General features: G+C 40.2%; 1 protein-coding gene across 1 annotated transcript; it reads left to right on the top strand.

Moving 5' to 3' along the window:
• Positions 1-2818: 2818 nt before the first annotated feature.
• Positions 2819-4006, top strand: LOC138877228 (uncharacterized). The gene is made up of 3 exons (XM_070156819.1): positions 2819-3258; positions 3330-3342; positions 3683-4006. The coding sequence occupies exons 1-3, from the start codon at positions 2819-2821 to the stop codon at positions 4004-4006; spliced, it is 777 nt and encodes a 258-aa protein (XP_070012920.1).
• Positions 4007-22729: the final 18723 nt, after the last annotated feature.

The raw sequence follows: 22729 nt of genomic DNA, 5'->3' as shown, positions 1-22729 counted from the left end.
GTTATTCGCGTTCGTAAGTGGACCCACGCATCGCGAAGGGTCAGGATGTGGAGCTGATGGTTTGGCCTTCACGTTCGTGAGGGAGGTCGATTGCGAGAAGGGAGTCGATTTCGCGATGGGCTGGGAAGCTGAGCTTTCGCATTCACGAATAAGGGGACACGTTTGCGTAGAAGGAAAAATGGTCAACATCAATTTGTGCTTTACGAACGTGAGGCTTTGACGGCATTCACGAAGAAGGATTTACCTGGGCAGATTATAAAATTTCAAAGTCGAGTGTTTAGCCATTTTTATCAAAACTAGAGTTTGAGAGCTCGTATTTGAGCGAGATTTTGAGGGATTTTCAGAGATATCAATTGGGTAACGATTCCTTACTTCTTTTTTCTTGTAACCCATTAATCTAAACATTAATTCATTATTTAATTTCGGATTGGAGTTGAAAATTGGGGAAAATTGGAATAAAGTTCTTAGACCTAGAATTCGACTTTTGATTGGGGATTTGACCTTGGATTTGGATAATTTTGGTATGCATGAACTCGTGAGAGCGTGAGTATTCTAAAAATATAAATTTTACTTGATGGCTGAGACGTGGGGCTGAGGGTCGTTTTGGTCATTTTACCTAATTTCGTGTATTAGCTTAGAATGTTTTTGTAGAGTCAGTTACTTGAAGTGTTATTTACATTATGCAATGGAATTGAATAGATTTGTTCCATTTGGAGTCGAGTACTCGTGGCAAGAGCGTGGTTTCGGGTTGATTTTAAACCTGTTCGAGGTAAGTGGCTTGTCTAACCTTGTGTGGGGACGTTCCCCTTAAGATTTGGTATATTTGGTAATTGAAATGCCTTGTACGTGACGTGATGAGTGCGTACTTGTGCTAATTGTTTGAAATTCGGTTTTCATTAAGTAATCACTAGTATGTTTCCTTTCCTGTTTTTATTACTTGCACTATTAAGCCTGTTGTTAGCTTAGGAAAGCATATCTAAGTGACGTAATTGCTTTATTTGCTCAACCTGCCTTACCTGAATTCTATGCAGCATGCTAGGCTAGAATCACTTGTTTCCTTAATATGAAATTTTACCATTTCCGTATATTTTCCTGTTGCTGCTGTGCAATTATTTTGGGACTACGTATGTGGGATTCTGGTAGCTCCCCCTTGTCTATTTATTTTGGGACTACGGATGTGGGATTCCGGTAGATTCCCGAGCACTATGAGTTGGACTACCGGATGGGATCCCGGGAGATCCATTTCATATGTACATATAGGACTACAGGACGGTATCCTGGGAGATCCCCGGTTGTTAATTTGGTGCTAAGTCGCATTTCTTTTCGTGTTTTGCCTTGTCTTTGTAATAGTTGTTATTGCCCTTTTTTATATCATGTGTTACTTTTACTACTGTATTTATTTATATTGTTCTGTTCTACACTGTCAAACTTCATACTTCATTTAACCTTAGTAGGGCCGTGACCTTCCTCGTCACTACCCGACTGAGGTTAGGCTTGGCACTTACTGAGTACCTCTGTGGTGTACTCATGCCCTTTTTGCGTATGTTTTTCATGTCCAGATCTAGTTACTGCGACTCAATCCTATCACCCGTGAGGCGAGACGAGTGCTCTAGAGACTTTGAGGTACATCTGCTACATCTGCAGACCGAGGAGTCCCTTTCTATTCTAGCTGTTAAACATTTTGCCCTTCTGTATTTCTTTTCCTTGTTAGATATTATGGAGTTAGAGTACTGTGTAGTGATCCTTAGCTTGTGATTCATGGGTTTCCGAGTCTTGGAGATATGTATTAGTTCTGAGAGTTAAATGTTGTGTATATCGTGTGGCACTTTTAAACACTGTCTTATTACTTTAATTATGTTTTAAATTGTTTTACTTCCGCAAATTAGTTTATCTTCCGCAATTTAGGCTTACCTAGTCGTAGGGACTAGATGCCATCATGATGGTTCACGGAGGGCAAATTGGGGTCGTGGCAAGTTGGTATCAGAGCTCTAGATTCATAGGAGTCATGGATCACAAGCCGGTTTATTAGAGTCTCGCTGATCGGTACAGAGACGTCTGTACTTATCTACGAGAGGCTATGCAACTGTTAGTAAAATTTCACTTCATTTGATTTCCTTATCGTGTGATATTTTGACATCACAATTCTAAACTTCTATCTTCTATTCTCTCATAGATGGTGAGGACACATGCTACCCGAGATGATCAGGCACATACGCCCCCTACTGCAGCCGTCAGAGCCGGGGTCGGGGTAGAGGCCGAGGATGTGCACGTGGTTTAGTCAGAGCACCTGCGCGAGCTGCCACCGAGGTACCACCTACAGTTCCAGTCGGGGTGCAGGCACCTGACACGCCTACTGCTACTACTACTCCAGCTCTTTAGAAGACTCTGGCACAGTTCATGAGCATGTACACGACTCTGGTTCAGGCAGAGTTTCTTCCCCTTGCTGCAGCTACATCTCAGGCCGGGGGAGGAGCACAGACTCCCATCGCCCGCACTCCTGAGCAGCAAGTGCATGTTGAGCAAGTCCTTGAGATTATTCCTATACCGCATGCAGTGCCAGTTCAGCTCGAGGACAGGGGTAGAGGCTTTCTAGGAGGAGTAGTTGAGGCTTGAGAGGTTCAAGAGGTACAAGCCTCCTGTATTCAGCGGTCTAGCATTAAAGGATGCTCTGGGATTTCTATATGAGAGTTACCGTATTCTCCGTACCATGGGTATATCAGGATTGAGCGGGGTTTCCTTCACTACCTTCCAGCTTTGAGGAGTGGCCTATGAGTGGTGACACACATATGAGTTAGACAGTCTAGATGAGGCTACTTCAATGACTTGGACTGAGTTTTCAGATCTGTTCCTAAGAGAGTATGTTCCTCAGAGCCTCACGGACGCATGGCGTGCAGAGTTTGAGTATTTGCGCCAGGGTGCAATGGTTGTCTTAGAGTATGTTGTCCCTTACACTAGTTTGGCTAGGAATGCACCAGCCTTGGTTTCTACTGTTCGCGAGAGGGTTCGCCGGTATATTAAGGGCCTTATTCCCAGCATCAGGTCCAGCATGGCTCGTGAGTTGGATATTGATATTTCTTATCAGCTGGTGTTGAGCATTACTAGGAGGATTGAGGGTATGCATGCTAGGGAGAGAGAGGAGAGGAAGGCCAAGAGGTCTCAAGAGTCGGGCCATTTCTCTGGTGCCCGTGCCCCAGTAGCAGGTCGTTATGGTAGGGGTTATATGAGTCGCTGTTCATTTAGCTCTTCCAGCAGCCAATGGTATTCTAGCTTCTCCTAAACCTTAGGAGCCTTATTATACACCTCTGGTATCTAGCTTGCCTCCTACGCAGGGTGCTTTTAGAGGTTAGTCCAGCAGACCTAGCTCGAGTCAGTCACAACCACCACATCCTCCCAGAGCTTGTTTTGAGTGTGGTGACACGCGTCATATGGTGAGGGATTTCCCCAGACTTGGGAGGGGTGCACCTCCATAGATTTCTCAGCCACAGCGTGCCCCATAGAGTTCTCAAGCTATGGTTATAGCTCTAGTTGCTACCCTACCTGCTCAGCTAGCTAGAGGTGGAGGCTGGGGAGGTAGAGGTCACCCTAGAGGAGGAGGCTAGGACCGATACTATTCCCTTCCTGCATGTATCGAGGTTGTTGCCTCCGATTCTATCATTACAAGTATTATACTGGTTTGTCACAGAGATACATCGGTTTTGATCCAGGCTCCACTTATTCTTCTGTGTCTTCTTATTTTGCTCCGCATTTGGGTGTAACTCAGGATTCTTTGAGTTCCCCTGTTTATGTTTCTACTCCTATGGGAGATTCTTTTATTGTGGACCACGTTTATCGGTCATGTTCGGTTGCTTTTAGTGGTTTTGAGACCAGAGTCAATTTATTGTTTCTCAGCATGGTAGATTTTGACATTATCTTGGGCATGGACTGGTTGTTGCACCATTATGCTATTCTTGGTTGTCACGTGAAAATCGTTATGTTGACTATGCCAGGTATCCCGCGTGTTGAGTGAAAGGGTACTTTAGATCACACTCCCAATAGGGTTATTTCTTTTCTTAAAGCTTAGTGAATGGTTGAGAAGGGGTGAGGCACGTATTTAGCTTATGTGAGAGATGTCAGTATTGATACCCCTTCAGTTGATTCATTCCCAGTAGTAGGGGATTTTTTCGATGTGTTTCCAGCTGAGCTTTAGGGCATATTTCCTGAGAGAGATATTGATTTTGGCATTGATGTGTTGCCGGGCACTCAGCCCATTTCTATTCCACCGTATCGTATGGCTCCTCTTGAGTTGAAGGAGTTGAAGGATCAGTTACAAGAATTGCATGATAAGGGTTTTATTTGGCTTAGTGTATCACCTTGGGGTGCTCATGTCTTGTTTGTGAAGAAAAAGAATGGTTCTATGCATATGTGTATTGATTATCTCTAGTTGAACAAGGTTACAATGAAGAACCGTTATCCTTTGCCTCGTATTGATGATCTATTTGATCAGTTTCAGGGAACACGGGTGTTTTCTAAGATTGATTTGAGCTCAAGTTACCATCAGTTGAAGATTCGGGAGTCAGATATCCCGAAGACTGCTTTTAGGACTCGGTATGGTCATTACAAGTTCCTTGCTATGTCATTTGGGCTGACCAATGCCCCAGCAGCCTTTATACATTTGATACACAGTGTGTTCAGGCCGTATCTTGACTCGTTCATCATTGTCATTATTGATAATATTCTGGTGTATTTCCGGAGTCGGGAAGATCATGAGCAGCACTTGAGGACTGTGCTTCAGACTCTGAGAGAGAAGAAGTTATATGCTAAGTTCTCAAAATATGGGTTTTGGTTGGATTCAGTGGCATTCTTAGGCCACGTGGTATAGAGTGAGGGTATTCAGAGGGATCCGAAGAAGATAGAGGCCGTGCAAAGTTGGCCCAGACCATCCTCAGCTACAGAGATCCGCAGTTTCCTTGGCTTGGCGGGTTACTATCGTTGTTTTGTGGAGGAGTTTTCATCAATTGTAGCCCCCATTACCAGGTTGACCCAGAAGGGTGCTCCGTTCCAGTGGACGGAAGGATGTGAGGCGAGTTTTCATAAGCTCAAGACAGCTTTGACCACAGCCCCAATTTTGATACTATCTACAGGTTCGGGGTCTTATACGGTCTATTGTGATACCTCGAGGGTCGGCCTCAGAGCGGTGTTGATGCAGGACGGTAGGGTGATTGCCTACATGTCTAGACAGTTGAAGATACATGAGAAAAATTACCATGTCCATGACCTTGAGTTAGTTTCCATTGTTCACAACCTAAAGATATGGTGCCATTATTTATACGGTGTACCTTGTGAGATTTATACTGACCATCGGAGCTTGTAGCACCTGTTCAAGCAAAAGGATCGAAATTTGCACCAGAGGAGGTGGGTAGAGTTGCTAAAGGACTATGATATCACTATTCTATATCACCCGGGCAAGGCCAATGTGGTGGTCGATGCTTTGGGTCGTCGGGCAGAGAGTTTGGAGAGTTTGGCTTATTTACCAGCATCGGAGAGGCCTATGGCGATGGATATTCAGGCCTTAGCCAACCAATTTGTGAGATTGGATCTTTCGGAGCCAGTCGGGTTCTAGCTTGCATGGTTTCTCGGTCTTCCCTATTTGATCGTATTAAGGAGCGTCAGTATGATGAACCTCATTTGCTTGTCCTCAAGGACAAGGTTCAGCATGGTGATGCCAGAGATGTGACTATTTGTGACGATGGGGTATTGAGGATGCAGGGTCGAATTTATGTACCCAATGTTGATGGACTTCGAGAGTTGATTCTAGAGGAGGCCCATAGCTCGCGATATTCCATTCATCCGGGTGACGCAAAGATGTATAAGGATTTGAGGCAGCACTACCGGTGGAGATGGATGAAGAAAGATATAGTTGGATTTGTAGATCGGTGCCTCAACTATCAACAGGTGAAGTATGAGTACCATAGACCGGGTGGGTTGCTTTAGTATATAGAGATTCTGGAGTGGAAGTAGGAGCGGATCACCATGGACATCGTAGTTGGTTTCCCATGGACTTTTAGAAAGTTCGATGCTATTTCGGTGATTGTGGATCAGCTGACCAAGTCCGCTCACTTTATTCCTGTGTGTATTAGTTATTCCTCGGAGCAGTTGGCGGAGATCTATATCTGGGAGATTGTTCGTCTGCCTGGTATTCCGTTTTCCATCATTTTAGATAGAGGTGCTTAGTTCACATCACGGTTCTGGAGAGCCGTTCAGCATGAGTTGGGTACTCGGGTGGAGTTGAGTACAACATTTTAACATCAGACGGACGGACAGTCCGAGCACACTATTCAGATTCTTGAGGATATGCTCTGTGCGTGTGTGATCGAGTTTGGAGGGTCTTGGTGTCGCGGTCCCTTTTTTCTCGCGAAATTGGGTTTATGACATTTGGAAGGACAACTCGTTCCCTTTCGGGAATTGGGTTTTGAATTAAAGAGTCGCCACATAATGATTAAAGTGCATTAGGACACTAGGAGGGGTTTGTTTTGAGTAACCAGAGATTGGATAAGGGCTTGAAATTTTCCCAAGGGGAAGGTGTTAGGCACCCCTCAGGATCCACTAGTGTGGTTCGTGGCCAAACTATTATTGTGATTTAAGTGCAAATAACACTAGGCAAATAAAAGCTTCAAATAAGAGGGGATTTTCACGTAATGGTTACAAATAAACAAAAATAAGAAAACGGAACTAAAAAGAGTTGATTTCCTTAAAATAAATGGTTTAAAAAGATTTAAAAGAAACAAAGAAAACAAAGAGAAGGGGGGTCCTAGGTTTATTGATAATATGGATCACCCCACACAACATCCGGTAATTACTCCTCCTTGAGGGGCTACACGTGATGTTATCGCGTGGTCATCATATCCATATCTACCCTTTCCTACCCCGTTAAGGTATTAAAGCGCGGAATGGTCTCGTTTACTTATTGCATTCTATTACCCGCCCCAATCCTATCAGCCACGGAGGCACTTGGGACTACTAATCCTAAAGGGAGGAGGTATTGGGCTTATTTGTGGTTTCAAAAGGTAAAATACTAAGGCAACAAACAAAACACATATAGCAAGTTTAGGGAAGCATTTAAACAAATAAAAAGGGCTCAAACAGACCTCCTTTAAACCAAAGAAAGCACACAATGTAGCATGACTCGCATGTACTATTTAGGGTCTGACTAAAACTTAAAAGGGTTGAGGTAGACTGATTTATTATATAGTTCAGATAAGAAGCCCGAATCAGGCCTGCCTACTGGTTGTAGCATATAATATCTGATTCAGCTTATAAACTTTCACCCTATGGCTTGCCTAAGTGTTAGACGAAGACCCTATAGGCATGATATCTATTGATTCTATAAACAATGAAATAAACATGAATACATACTGATTTAAGAAAAATCGCCTGTTATTAAAGGGAGGCGAGTTTTAGCAAAAGAGCATGCGTCACTGTTACTGGTTTTAGACTTATAAGAGAGTGAGGCGGTTCAGATTTGATTAAAGCTCCTATAGGCATGCTTTCTATGTGTTGTCGATTTTGGACACTTTTATAAATATAGTAAAAAAATGCAAAAATCCTATAGGCATGGTATCTAGATGCTGAATTTCGTTTAATGCGTATGAACATGATATCTATTTGCAGTTGGTTATTTAAGACCTATGAACATGATCGCTTAATGAAAAATGGATATGCAAGATTCAGAAAGACTTATAGGCATATTTTCTATACGCATATGCGAAATTCAGATTTCAGATATTTGTGTACATGGTATCTAGATGAGAGAATGTAGAAATTTAGAAACCTATAGGCAAGATACCAATACGAGAGAATGCAGAAATTTAGAAACCTATAGGCAGGATACCCATATGAGAGAATGCAGAAATTTAGAAACCTATAGGTAGGATGTCTATATTAGAGAATGCAGAAATTTAGAAACCTATAGGCAGGATGTCTATATGAGAGAATGTAGAAATTTAGAAACCTATAGGCAGGATGTTTATATGAGAGAATGTAGAAATTTAGAAACCTATAAGCAGGATGTCTACCCCTTTGCATACATAGTTATCCCTCCCTTTTTCACTAACCATCCCCAAGAGATTATTACAAAATTATTACAGCCCAGAATAAAGTAAAGTAAAAAAATACATCAGAAATTAAAAAGTACAACCAAGGAGAGCCCGATTCAGACTTCCTGTCTAAAATATGAAGTAAACCAACTCCAAGAGATCATGTTCCAAAGCCTTTATCCAATTTGGATGTGTCAAAGTTCCCTAAGAGTCTCATATGAACTCCGGGCAGTGCTTACACCCAAATATATCACCAGATTAAGACATAGTGTAGTATGGAAGGGCCAGCCCTCAGGTGTCTAAGTTCAGAGGGAACTTAAGGTCCCAAGGTAAGGCTCACAAGAAGGGGGCAGAACTTAGAGACTAAGAGAGAGTGCAAGTGCAGAAATAGAATGCTGAAAGGGGAAAGGTAAAAGGGAAACATCTTAAATTAGTACACATAGGGGTACAGGGGAATGGGGAGGTTGCAAAGAGGTAAAAGCAGGCTAGTAGGCATACCCAGCAATGGGAGATGCTGGCACACCCATAAGCCTGTTAGAACATTATTAGAGGTTAGGACCCCAGTGGATCAAACATAACTCATGGACAACAACTTACATTGCCCTGCCTTAAGTCTTAACTCAAAACACATAAGGGTACAGGGGAATGAGATTCATAATAAAACAAAAAGAAGGAAATCAGCATGCCACTTTAAGTGTTGAGATATACAGAAACAACAAGTAGACATGGACACAAAGCAGTAAATACACATTGTTGTAGTGCTAAAAATTAAATCCAGACGTACCAGCTCAAAAGAGACAAATTGAGGAAAGCAGTAGGTCTTGTAGACAGGCCACAGTGTAGACAAGAAGAGAAGATACTATTGTGTATAAATGTGAGTTTAGAAAGACTGTGAATTGATGATGAATTTGTGAAAGAGTTGTGCATTTATAGTGTGAAAATCAGGCAAAAATAAGGTAAGAAAACAGTTAAGAAACTGATTGTCAATTAAGAATCAATTACACAAGACTTTCCTTAATTAGGGTGTAGACATGTGATTTTTGACCCTTCTCAAGATTTTTCATATTTTAGCATGTAAATATTTAATTTAGGCCTAATATAGCTATTTCAACTATTTCTAACATCTTTACTTTATTTTCGTCATAAAAATGGAAAATTACGAAAAAATATATTTTTAGCTTATGTATCTTTCATAAATTTAAATAAAAAATATACAAAAATAGTGCTTACTTTTATCTTTATATGATTTTGAATATACAAAAAATATATCATAGTTTCATGTTAGCTTTCGCATTGTGTAGTATTTTTATCTTATTTTATAAAAAGTCGATTAAGGTGTTTGATCATAATTTTAAGAGTTTTAGAACCCAGTTCTTGGCCCAATTTAGATTAGTCCATTAAGCCTAGGGACCCTTCTAGACTCTTCTTTACAACAAAAAATAAATAAAAAGAACCTAAGGACTTAACACAAAAAGACCTAGAGACTAATTGACAAATACACAAAAATAACCTAGACCTAGATATATATACACAAGTCTAGTAGCTGAAGAAAAGGGAGAAGGGAGCGCAACTTTTAACGGATCCCCCCCCCCCCCCCCACTTCGTTTTCTTCACAAGCACCCCCCTCGTTTTAATCTTCTTCAGCAAACAAGAACAAAACGCAGAAGTACACAAGAGACCCACACCCCCTAATTTCGTCTTCTCCGAACGACCCACCCCCTAAAGTTCACCTCCCCTGACATGTTCTTCTTCTCCATGAACACTGGAGAACCCTAAGACGAAAACCTCCAAACACCAGCAGCAGCCATCGCCTCCTTCATCTTCATCGCCGGCTACCGTTCTTCTTTCTCCCTCGTCTCCCGTTTCTCTATTATTGCTGCGACGGGGACGACGGGATTGACCATATATACATGTTTTCCGATAGCTCACTTCTAGTACATGTGAGGTCTGTTTCAGTTGCGTGTCGACGTTGCCGTTCGAGGGCTCCGTCCATGGTTCGTCGTGTTTGAGTTTAACGTTGCCTCACAACTAATGTATTGATCCATTTTGAGGTTTGGTTCCTCATTTTTCATACTCCGTTTGCTTAATAGTGTACTTTCATCAACTTTGTTGTTCACTGTTATATGGATGTTTGAGTTATTTGTTCAGTTTGCTTTTATTCTTATTTACCGTTACGTGAGAAAACTTTGAGATTTCCACTGGTGTTGTTTGTGTTTCCCTCTTGATTGAATGAATGATATTGGGTGTTCTTTTATGTTTATTTGAACCTTGGATGGACGAAGTTATCATTGCCATGGATTTTTATATATAAGCTCATAAGCTCGTGTTGTTCATTTTTGTGATAGCGTGTTAAAATAAATATTTGGTGCAAGTTGCTGAATTAATTAATTTAGCTCAGGAAGTTTTGGATAATCATTTTTATATTTAGCTCATTCTATTCCATAAATATTTTATCCAATGTGCTGTAAAGTTTAGTATGAAAAATGGATCATGACTTTGTTCTGTTAATATGTCGAACATTTGGATGTTTAATTGGTTACGGCAGTAAATTGGGATCGAGGTGTGCCATGCCGAATAAAATCTTCAAACGCATGGCCCTCGCTTAACTATTAATTTTAACTCTTTAAAAATCGAGGCATGCCATTAGTTGAATTTTCTATGGCCCTCGCAAACTTGAAAGTGCGCAGTTGCTTTATGCGCGTTATTTTAATAATTTACCTTCCTAAACTCGGGTGTGCATTTCATGTGATCCAAATCCAATTCTCAACAATGTTATATAAAATGTGTCGCGGACCGCGGGTTCATTTCATGTGGCATGGTTCAAGGCGTATTTTAGATGACGTTGAATCTTCCTAAAATTAACTAAAAGCGGCTAATAAGTTAAAATTGAATCATAGGCTAAAACATGTATTTAAAATCAGATAATAGGCCAATAATAACAGTTGAGCAACCGTGCTAGAACCACGGAACTCGGGAATGCCTAACACCTTCTCCCGAGTTAACAAAATTTCTTACTCGGATTTCTTGTTCGCGGACTGTAATAAAGAGTCAATCTTTTCCTCGATTCGGGATTTGAATCGGTGACTTGGGACACCATAAATTATTCCAAGTGGCGACTATGAATTTAATAAATAAATAAATCTTGTTTCAATTGTCCTATAATTGGAAAAACTCCCTTATACATCCTCTTTACGCGGGTGCAGGTGAAAAAGGAGGCGTGACAACTCTGGCGACTCTGCTGGGGATCGAACCCAAAATCTCTGGTTTAGGGTTCAGAATTTGAGCTTATATGAATTGTTATAGTTGGCTTTATTAATTATCTGATTTTTGTTACATGTTTGGGCCTAATGTGCTAAGTGTTGCTTTTACCGCTTTGATATTTCGTGAACTGTATATAAATTGTTGTGAAACCCCTCCTCTATATGAGTCTTCTAAATCATGAAGAAGTGTGCACTTCGGGTGACTTCTTTTCTGTTAGAGTCATATCTCAAATTTAGAACGAGGTTCTGACAAGTTGCATAGATGGTGAAGCCTCTGTATTCCCGGTACGCTGTCCCCCCTCGGCTCGAGCTGTCTGCTCGGGTAAGCTAGGTCTAGAACAATAAACCCCAGGATTTAAACCTAGAGAAACACAGCTTCATGCCGGATCCCTAGTAGGAACACTTGTTTGCATCATGTGCATTTGACTTAGGGGACTCAGCACAAGGGTTGGGTCCGTCTAGGACAGGTGTACCCAAAATAACATACCATCTTGATGTATTCTATGTGCTACATATTGCATTTCTTCAAGGGTAAAAGGGTCATTTGGCGGACCAATGATAATTGAGGGCTAACAAAAAAAAAAGAAAAAAGAAGGAAAAAGAGAGGATGAAGTGTGAGGATGAAGCGAGTGAGGCCTAATTATGTTTTATGTTACATTTTGTTAAGAAAAAAAGATCATGGAAACTTCAAAAAGATTTTGCACTCTTTATCATTTTTCAAAAATAAAATAAAAAGTCGAAAAAAAAGAAAAAAAAATCCAAAAAGATTTTATATGTTTCATCATTTTTCAAAAAAAAAAGACAAAAGATGTGTTTTCTATATGTCAGTTGTTTTTTTATTATTTTCGTCCGTATCCAATCTGCCCGAACTACGCATACCTAATTCTCATTTTTCGGGACGTGATACGTAGACAATCCACATAGAGTCCGGTCTTCCTAGTAAATCTTAGGTTCTTGGCTTTGCGGGGTCATAGCTAAATTTTGCACTTCTAGCCACCTTGTGGCCAAATAAGCCAGTTTGCAAAAATAGCCTCAACCATATCTTTTATGTGTCCAGTAGGGAGTGTTATTGTCTCATATAGTGTTGATTTAAAGTTTTCTCATACAGGTGCGGATTTATTTACCGAAGTTTGAGCATGATAGACACCCCGTGACCATCCGGTCAGGATCGCTCAGTCAGGAGTTGCTTGAGGAGATTTGTTTTACTTTTAAGTTTTGAGTCTGTTCTTCATTTTATGTCGTCTTTTGCTTTCTAGTTTTGTACAGTAATGTTAAGCCTTTTGTTATTATATTTTCTGCTTTATATTTGGAAAATATGTTGTAACTCAAAAATCCAAAAAAGAGATGTTGCATTTTATATTTCGTTATAAATTTTCTTTAGAATACTAATTCTAGAAATGAGAAAATTTTGAGGTTGTTTTTCCTTTAGGCAATTAATATCTAGTACTTAAAATGAATTGTTTTTATGTTTCCTTTAGTATATTAGGACCGAAATTAAGAAAAAAAAAAGAATTTTCTTTTAGTACATCTTTAAAAGTTTTCTTTAAGGCATTAATTCCAAAATCCAAAAAAAAAATCTTGTGAGGTGTTTCTTTGGGAAATTATTGAAAGATGGAAAAAATATTTTTTTTTATTTTCATTAGAACTTTAGGATTTTGTACATTGGAAAAAAAAGAATACTTTATCTTTTGTTTATCATTAGAAATTTTTCTTTAGGCAATCAAAATTGAAATCCAAAAATATTATGTTTTATCTTTTTCATTTCTTGCTTCGAAATCTTGCGTCAGGATATCAAATGAAGATTCAAAATATTTTTTCTGTGGTTTATTCCTTAGTTTTCCTTCATAAAAAAAGAAGAATCAAAAAATATTTTTCTCTTTTAGGGGTTTTCTTTGATAATTTCTCATATAGTATCTGTTTTAAAAAAAGAAAGAAAACAAGAAAAGAAAAGAAAAGAAAAATGTTTGTTTGTTTACTTTATTCCCGATCTTCCAGAACTACGCAAAGAATTCATGCGGTGTCATGATACGTAGGCTACCTACATAGGGTTCGATCGAATCATTTTTTTTACTGTTAAAAGAAAAGAAAAAAAAGGAAAAAAGGAAACAAAAAGAGAGAGAGAAAAAAAAAAGATGAAATTGTGAGATGTGAGAAATGAGAGGAAAGAAAAGAGTGAAATTAGAAAAAAAAAGGAAGGAAAATGATCAAGCAAGTGCTAGAAAAGAAAAGAAAAGAGAGGATTAAAATGAACAAATTGGGATGATGCCAACTGACCTTCGTACCCTCGAAGTCATTTTAGAACCGATAACTGTGGCTAGGTGCATTGCACATAAAGTGAGATTATCTTATGTTAAATGCCTTAACGCTAACGTGATGGCTTCATTTTGTTATATCCATAGCATAAAGGTGGTTGGTTTGTGGTTTTTTATAGTGGTAACTCTACTCTACAACATAATGTCAAAAGGCAATGGCAGACAACAACAGAACTGAGTTGGTTGATACCGGTGCCCGGAAGCAGTTGTTTGAACAGGACAATGGGTTGGTTGAAGAGGTAAAGACGTTAAGACAACACATGGCGGACATGTATCAGGCTTGGATGACTGGGAAGGCACCACCCCCGCTACCAACTAGCTTCCTAAATACTACCCTTACCCAAACACCGGTCACAGTGCTAGATGATCCCCCATACTCTCCAGATCCACCCGTTTATCATGGCTTTCCCAACCACCCTAGTAGCTCCATCACTCATCTTCCTAATTACCTTTCCCAAAAATTTCCCTCCGATCTTATCCACCATCCCTAACAATGAACACCCAATCAAACCTCATGATGCCCAATATTACCCCTCAGAGGTTGCCCACAAGGTTCCCAACTCCTACAAGCAGGGTCCGCGGGATGGGCCTCATTTTGTAAATGAAGAGTTCACAGGAAGAAAAGGGCGAGATGGGATACCCAGGAGGCTGAAAGGTATAGAACAGTCCTTAAAGAACAAGCACAGAATGGGAGATCAGGGTAGCATGTCATACAAAGAATGGTCTATGTCCCTCGACGTTCGTCTGTCTGCTGGGTTTAAAGGGCCAAAGTTTAACTTGTATGATGGGTGTGGGGATCTGGTAGCCCATTTGAGGGATTATTACAATAAAATGAGAAGTGTTGGCGAGAAAGATGATTTGTTGATGGCGTACTTCAGTGAGAGCCTGACTGGGCCAGCGTTGGAGTGGCATAATCGCTAAGATGTTGGTAAGTGGCCTACATTGGGTGACATGGTTCAAGATTTCGTTCGATACTTTCAATACAGATCGGGTGTTACCCCAAACCACTCCTCCCTATCTAAAATAGAAAAGAAGCCGGAGGAAAGCTTTAGAGAGTTTGGGCTCAGATGGAGGGAGCAGGCTGCTCGAGTCAATACCCCGATTGGTGAAAAAGAAATGGTTGAGCTTTTCATACAAGCTCAGGGGCCCACCTACTTTAGTCATTTGATCCCGGCCTTGGGGAAGCCTTTCAATGACGTGTTAAAAATGGGGGAGCTAGTAGAAGAGGGAATCAAGTCAGGCAAAATCATGAGTTGTTCGAAAAACATTCAGAACATCCCAGTAAGCTTGGGTGGATGAAAGAAAAATAGAAAAGATGATCTAATGGGCTTTCCCGATCAACACTTCCAGCCTCGAAATCGTCCCCGTGGATATCCTTATGCACCAGATGATCATCCCCAATGCCCCTTCTCTCCACAGAACTCCCAAAGTCGTACATCACTCTCCCAGTACCCAGCTCCACAAAATGCCTATCTACCCCCACGAGCCTATCAAAAACCCCCTAGATCAGGTTTCCGGCCCAGTCAACCCTTTAAGAACGAGAGGTTACAGAAGAAGAAAACATTCACTCCATTGGGAGTGTCATATACCAGTCTGTTCCAGAGGCTAAGGAAATTGGAGATGTTGAATCCGACCTAGATAAAAATGCCAAACCCTCTTCCAAAGAAGTTTGATTTTTCTCAAAGGTGCGCCTATTGCTCGGATGCCCCAGAGCATGACATAGAGAAGTGTTGGAATATAAAGAATGCGATTCAGAAGCTTATTGATGCAGGCGACATTGTTGTGCAAAATCCAAATGTAGCAGACACTAGCCAAAGTCCATCGCCAGTGCATAATGAGACGCATATGGTGGGTATGGTTTATTTTGAAAAGGAATGTGAGGATTCTTCTGGGAGCCTCGAAAGTCCATGTGCTACTAAGATTTCAGCGCTATCAAAGGTTAATCTTAAGAACGAACCGGCAAAATGAACCCAAAAGCAATTTGTTAAGAACAATATGATAAAGACTTGTGGAGGTCCTAGTATTGCTGATGCAGAATTCAGTGGCTAAGATACCATGCTTGGTAATTAGAAAGATGCTCCATTTCTTGGTCAGCCGGAGAGGAGCTTTTGGTGGTTTAGTTTGTTGTCATTTTTGTTGTCCGGGTTATTGTAGGGTTGTAATCTGGACATCATCTTGTGGCTCAAATCCTTCTATCCGTTATTTTGTCTAGTTCCTTTAGTCGTATTATCTCACTTAGTGTTTTCTAGGTTTGTTCTAGGTTTGTAACCCCAATTTAGTTTGTCTGTTTTGTTGTCCAAACCCTTTCACCATTTGTTTAATGCAACTTTCTATTTTCTATAGTTTCTAGTCATTTTCGTTTAGTTCTCTTGTCTTTTCATAGTTCTTTTCCTGTTAACTCTAGTGACATGACATGCACGCGTAATTCTCAGTCTGGTTTTAAAATTCAGTTTGATCACGAAGCAATGAAACAATATTGAAGATGTAAGGACATTTGGGGGAAATAAATAAAGGCATTTTGAGATCACTTCAAGCCCGAATTGTGTAAAGCTGGGGAAGATAGAACAAAAAGAAATACTATTGAAACGCATCCTACCGCATCAGGTTGAAGCTAAAGGCAAGTTTGCCCCAAATTGGCAGGGGTCGTTCGTGGTAACGAAAGTGTTGTCCAATGGTTCTTTGTATTTAACAGATGTAGAAGGCGAATGTTTGGATATGGTAATCAAGTCTGATACAATCAAAAGGTGTTACGAATGCTTTCCTTGGTTAGTTTAATTGTGTTGTTTGTACTTGACATATTTTGAAGATTGGAATGACGAAGACATTTTTTTCTGCTATCTAAACACCTTATCCTTCGTTACCCCTTTGAGCCTTGTTTATTTTCTTTCATACCCCTCTTTTGGAATCAGTAGCAAAGATTAGAAACACAAGCGTGAAAGATAATTAAAGGAAAAGGAGAAAAGAAAAGAACGAAAAGGGAGAGAAGAAAAAAGAAAATAAATCAAAAAAAAGAAAAGAAAAAAAGAGAAAGAAAAGAATGAAAAGAAAAAAAGAAGAAGAAAAACAACAAAAAGAGAAAAAGAAAGCAAAAAATAGAAAGAAAAGAAAGAGAAAAGAGAAAATCAAAACAACAAAGTAATTTCTATGATTCCGAAAGTCCCCAAGCAAGAAACTGGGGCAAATTGTGGTTGTTGTAAGAAATCTGATTCCGAAAGTTGTAATTTTGAACCCATGTGAATTGTTTTGAGCCTTTGATATCCTTTATTTTTAACCCTATCCAAAAGCCCACGTTACGGTCCAAAGAAAGACTTTCCAATCATTCTTCGAGAGATGCCAAGTCAAGCAAGGAGAGGTAATTCATATCAGGGGCAACGCTCTGGTCCAAGTAGAAAAGTAATGAAAATGAGAGAGTCTTATTGGTGAAAACCCTCGTGGGCACCGTAAGGCGACGGTAAGTTGAGAGAAAGAACAGAATGAGAGAGGCTTGATGGTGAAAACCCTTCGGGCACTACAAGTCGAATAAGGATTGTGAATCAGATTGGATAATCGGAGCATTGAAGTCCAGTTTCACGGTTCAGGGGTATAACAAGAGTTGAACATCAGACTTGTTTGACAGATTAGGCCACTTAATCAACATGTGCATGTCATGGTCATTAGAGTTGGTATCCACATCTGATAGGTTTCTACTTTGTAGTTTTCTTGTTAGGAATCATCTCTTTCCTTTGTCCTTTACTCTGTTCCTTTTGTCTTGTTTACTTTTTCTTCCTGAGTTCGTTTGGTCAGAATAAGTGAAAAATGACCTCAAAATTTACCACCAGCTTTCCAATTGCACAAAACGAGATCTGGCCAGCACATCAAAGTGGCATAAGTTAGGAAAGAATAACAAGGGACACTGAGTTGGTAGCAATCAACATGCTTTGGGGTCCATGAGAAATACAAATGTTTGGTATATTTCAATTTGCGAACAGTGCAACAGATAGAGGATGTTGGGTGAATGGGTCAAAAGTATTCTCTGTGATGAGATCAACAAAGAAAGTGTTTAACCAGTGACAAGCAAGGTATTCCAAGCAGAAATCAAAGTTATCATTACAAGTGAGGGAACAATAGACTTCAAGGCCAAGGCCAGTGATTTAAGTCAGGAAGGAACAGCATGCGCACTAAGTGGAGAGCAATTAACGTGCTTTGGAATTCATGTCAACACAAGAGCACGATACAACAAATAGAGGGTGTTAGGTGGACGAATCAAAGGTATTTTCGGTGAAACACAAAGGTTGGTAAATGTCAGTTCATGGAGCAATGCAACAGATACAGGGTATTGGGTCTGAACGGAGAAGAGGTATTTTCTATGATAAGGATGACAGAGAAAGTGGTTAGCAAAGTCTTCAGTAGAAGTCAAAGTTATCATGGGAAGTGGAGGAGAAATCGCCCTCAAAGTCAAGGCCACAAACCAACCATCGCATTTTAAACTGACAAGATTTTTCTTTGATTGAAACAGGGGCAGAAAATTTCATTCGTTTCGGAGAAATCCTACGCAAGGAAAAGCGAGCACCAGATATGTTTGACCGTAAACTCTCAGGACCTTCCTGGAAAATATGGCCTAGTTTAAAATTCAAAACCATCATGAGTAGCATAAGCTAGCATAAATGTACCACAAAGGAATATAAGTTGGTTTCAAAGTTTGCATGCTTAAGATAGGATTTAATTAGGAGTTTTCAGGACCCTCCTGTAAAATGGGAACTAGATTAAAAATCGAAACAATCATAAGTAGCGTAAATATACCCCAAGCAATATAAGTTGGTTTCAAGGTCTGCATTGTTTAAGATAGGATGTAGTTAGGAGTTTCCAGGACCCTCATGAATAATGAGACTTAGCTTTAAGATTTCGAATAGATAACAACATTTAGCGTAGACTCTGCTGTAGGGTAGTATAATTCAGCCATGAAAGTTGTCACCCTTAAGATAAAACTTGACCTTTGATTTTCAGGACCCTCCTGGATAATGGGGAGTAGTTTAAGACCTTCTTAGATAACAGGATGTAGGGGAAGTCATGCCTTTAAAAGATATAGCTTAGATTTAAAATTGTTGTTCAGTTAAGAGTTGTCAGGACCCCCCTGAATAATGGGACCTAGCTTTCAAATTCTTAGTAATATTTGGTAATATGATTAAGTTTAACACTTACATATGTGCCCACCTACCAAATTGGGGCAGAAAATTTTCTTTGTTTTGTTTATTTTGTTGAAGTCAGGAGTCCGCCTGGAGAGCAGGGAATACATTTCAAGTCAGTAGCCAGGAGCCCGCCTGGAGAGCAGAGAATACATTTCAAGTCAGGAGCCCACCTGGAGAGCAGGGAATACATTTCAAGTCAGCAGTCAGGAGCCCGCCTGGAGAGCATGCAATACATTTCAAATCAGCAGTCAGGAGCCCGCCTGTAAAGCAGGGAATACATTTTAAGTCAGTAATCAGGAGTCCACCTGGAGAACAAGGGAGTACAATTCAAGTTTTAGCTTTCAAGTTCTTTTTGATATTTGGCAATGTGGTTCGTTTTACACTTACATATGCGCCCAGATACCCAAACTGGGGCAGAAAAATTTTCTTTGTTTTCTCTATTTTGTTAAAGCCAGGAGCCCGCCTGGAGAGCAGGGAATACATTCAAGTTCAGTAGTCAGGAGCCCGCCTGGAGAGCAGGGAATACATTCAAGTTCAGCAGTCAGGAGCCCTCCTGGAGAGCAGGGAATACATTCAAGTTAGCAGTCAGGAGCCCGCCTGGAGAGCAGGGAATACATTCGAGTTCAGCAGTCAGGAGCCCGCCTAGAGATCAGGGAATACATTCGAGTTCAGCAGTCAGGAAACATTCAAGTTCAGCAGTCAGGAGCCCACCTGAAGAGCAGGGAATACATTTCAAGTCAGCAATCAGGAGCCCACCTGGAGAACAAGGGAGTATAACTCAAGTTTTAGCTTTCAAGTACTTATTAATATTTGGTAATGTGGTTCGTTTTACACTTACATATATGCCCAGATACCCAAACTGGGGCGGAAAATTTTTCTTTGTTTTTGTCTATTTTGTTGAAGTCAGGAGCCCGCCTGGAGAGTAGGGAATACATTCATATTAAGCAGTCAGGAGCCCGCCTGGAGAGCATGGGAATACGTTTCAAGTTCAGCGATCAGGAGCCCTCCTGGAGAGTAGGGAATACATTTCAAGTTAGCAGTCAGGAGCCTACTTGGAGAGCACGGGAATACAATTTAAGTTCAACAATCAGGCATCCACCTAAAGAAAAGGAAAAGCATCTCAGATTGCGATTCAAGTCAACAGCCAAAGAAGCTCGCGGCAAGAATGTGAGTCAACGGTCTGAGGTGATCAACAAAAGTTAGTCACAATAAAGAAAAAAAGGAGAAAAGCAAGAAGTCAACCAAATGCAGAAGTTGATGAAGGATGTGAGTTGTTCAAGACATGGCCGAGGTAACAAGCACCACATGTCCGGTCTTGGTCCGAAAATATGAAGAAGAACGACCTAGCACCTGCAGCTAACAAGCGCCAAGGTTCAAATCTAAAGTCTACATGAAGAACCATTCAAGACTCAAGATCAAGCTTTCAGAAGACTTATAGATAGGAATCTTGTAACTCGTAGTTGATAGGTTTAGTTAGTCTTTGTCATGTTTTGATTTTTGATGTAATAACAGGAACCGTGGACCGGAACCACAGCGGAGCGGCACCTCGACCGGATCTCCACCTCGACATACTCCGTCATCTCACTCATCTATGAACTACACGAGGCCTGATTCCTTTATAGCCAAGGATATGTAGGCAGCTCAGATACCAGGGCTCGGTCACATTTCTCTCTCTCTCTTAGTTTTGGTTTCTTTAAATAAGGGTCGGGTCAAAATAACTGTCTAGTCGTTCTTTGTCCGAAAACGCTTCGCGTTTCCAGTCAAAGAGGGGCAGCTGAAGACATGTGATTTTTGACCCTTCCCAAGATTTTTCATATTTTAGCATGTAAATATTTAATTTAGGCCTAATATAGCTATTTCAACTATTTCTAAGTTCTTTACTTTATTTTCGTCATAAAAATGGAAAATTACGAAAAAATATATTTTTAGCTTATGTATCTTTCATAAATTTAAATAAAAAATATACAAAAATAGTACTTCTTTTTATCTTTATATAATTTTGAAAATACAAAAAATATATCATAGTTTCATGTTAGCTTTCACATTGTGTAGTATTTTTATCTTATTTTAAAAGGAGTCGATTAAGGTGTTGGATCATAATTTTAAGAGTTTTAGAACTCAGTTCTTGGCCCAATTCAGATTAATTCATTAAGCCTAGGAATCCTTTTAGATTCTTTTTTAGAACAAAAAATAAATAAAAAGACCCTAAGGACTTAACATAAAAAGACCTAGGGACTAATTGACAAATACACAAAATTAACCTAGACCTAGATATATATACACAAGTCTAGTAGCTGAAGAAAAGGGAGAAGGGAGCGCAGCTTTTAACGGATCCCCGACCCCCCACTTCATTTTCTTCACAAGCACCCCCCTCGTTTTAATCTTCTTCAGCAAATAAGAACAAAAAGCAGAAATACACAAGAGACCCACCCCCCTGATTTCGTCTTCTCCGAACGACCCACCCCCTAAAGTTCACCTCCCTCAAACCACCCCACCCCCGAACGACCCTGAGCCTCTTCTTCTTCGTGACCCCCTCACCCAAGAACACACAACCATCAGCCATTATTGAGAAGAGGGGACCTGAAGAGCTAATCTAATGCCTAGGAGCTAAAAACACAAAAAAATGAGAGCTGAAACCAGCCGAAACGCACACGACCTCTTCCCCTCCCCTAACATGTTCTTCTTCTCCATGAACATTGGAGAACCCTAAGACGAAAACCTCCAAACACCAGCAGCAGCCATCGCCTCCTTCATCTTCATCGCCGGCTACCATTCTTCTTTCTCCCTCGTCTCCCGTTTCTCTATTATTGCTGCGACGGGGACGACGGGATTGACCATATATACATGTTTTCCGATAGCTCACTTCTAGTACATGTGAGGTCTATTTCAGTTGCGTGTCGAAGTTGCCGTTCGAGGGCTCCGTCCATGGTTCGTCGTGTTTGAGTTTAACGTTGCCTCACAACTAATGTATTGATCCATTTTGAGGTTTGGTTCCTCATTTTTTCATACTCCGTTTGCTTAATAGTGTACTTCCGTCAACTTTGTTGTTCACTGTTATATGGATGTTTGAGTTATTTGTTCAGTTTGCTTTTATTCTTATTTAACGTTACGTGAGAAAACTTTGAGATTTCCACTGGTGTTGTTTGTGTTTCCCTGTTGATTGAATGAATGATATTGGGTGTTCTTTTATGTGTATTTGAACCTTGGATGGACGAAGTTATCATCCATGGATTTTAATCTGTTTGCTCATAAGCTCGTGTTGTTAATTTTTGTGATAGCGTGTTAAAATAAATATTTGGTGCGAGGTGCTGAATTAACTAATTTAGCTCAGGAAGTTTTGGATAATCATTTTTATATTTAGCTCATTCTATTCCATAAATATTTTATCTAATGTGCTGTAAAGTTTAGTATGAAAAATGGGTCATGACTTTGTTCTGTTAATATGTCGAACATTTGGATGTTTAATAGGTTACGGCGGTAAATTGGGATCAAGGTGTGCCATGCCGAATAAAATCTTCAAACGCATGGCCCTCGCTTAACTATTAATTTTAACTCTTTAAATATCGAGGCATGCCATTAGTTGATTTTCTATGGCCCTCGCAAACTTGAAAGTGCGTAGTTGCTTTAGGCGCGTTATTTTAATAATTTACCTTTCCTAAACTCGGGTGTGCATTTCATGTGACCCAAATCTAATTCTTAACAATGTTAAATAAAATGTGTCGCGGACCGCGGGTTCATTTCATGTGGCGTGGTTCAAGGCGTAATTTAGATGACGTTGAATCTTCCTAAAATTAACTTAAAGTGGCTAATAAGTTAAAATTGAATCATAGGCTAAAACATGTATTTAAAATCAGATAATAGGCCAATATTAACAGTTGAGCGACCGTGCTAGGACCACGAAACTCGGGAATGCCTAACAC

This window comes from Nicotiana sylvestris, chromosome 9 (assembly GCF_000393655.2).
Source record: "Nicotiana sylvestris chromosome 9, ASM39365v2, whole genome shotgun sequence".
Lineage (NCBI taxonomy): Eukaryota > Viridiplantae > Streptophyta > Magnoliopsida > Solanales > Solanaceae > Nicotiana > Nicotiana sylvestris.
The sequence above is the reverse complement of the archived record's forward strand: the minus strand, read 5'-3'. Positions and strand labels throughout refer to the sequence as shown.

Coding starts and splice junctions, on each gene's coding strand:
- LOC138877228 (XM_070156819.1), top strand. CDS start 2,819: ATGACTTGGACTGAGTTTTCAGATCTGTTCCTAAGAGAGTATGTTCCT.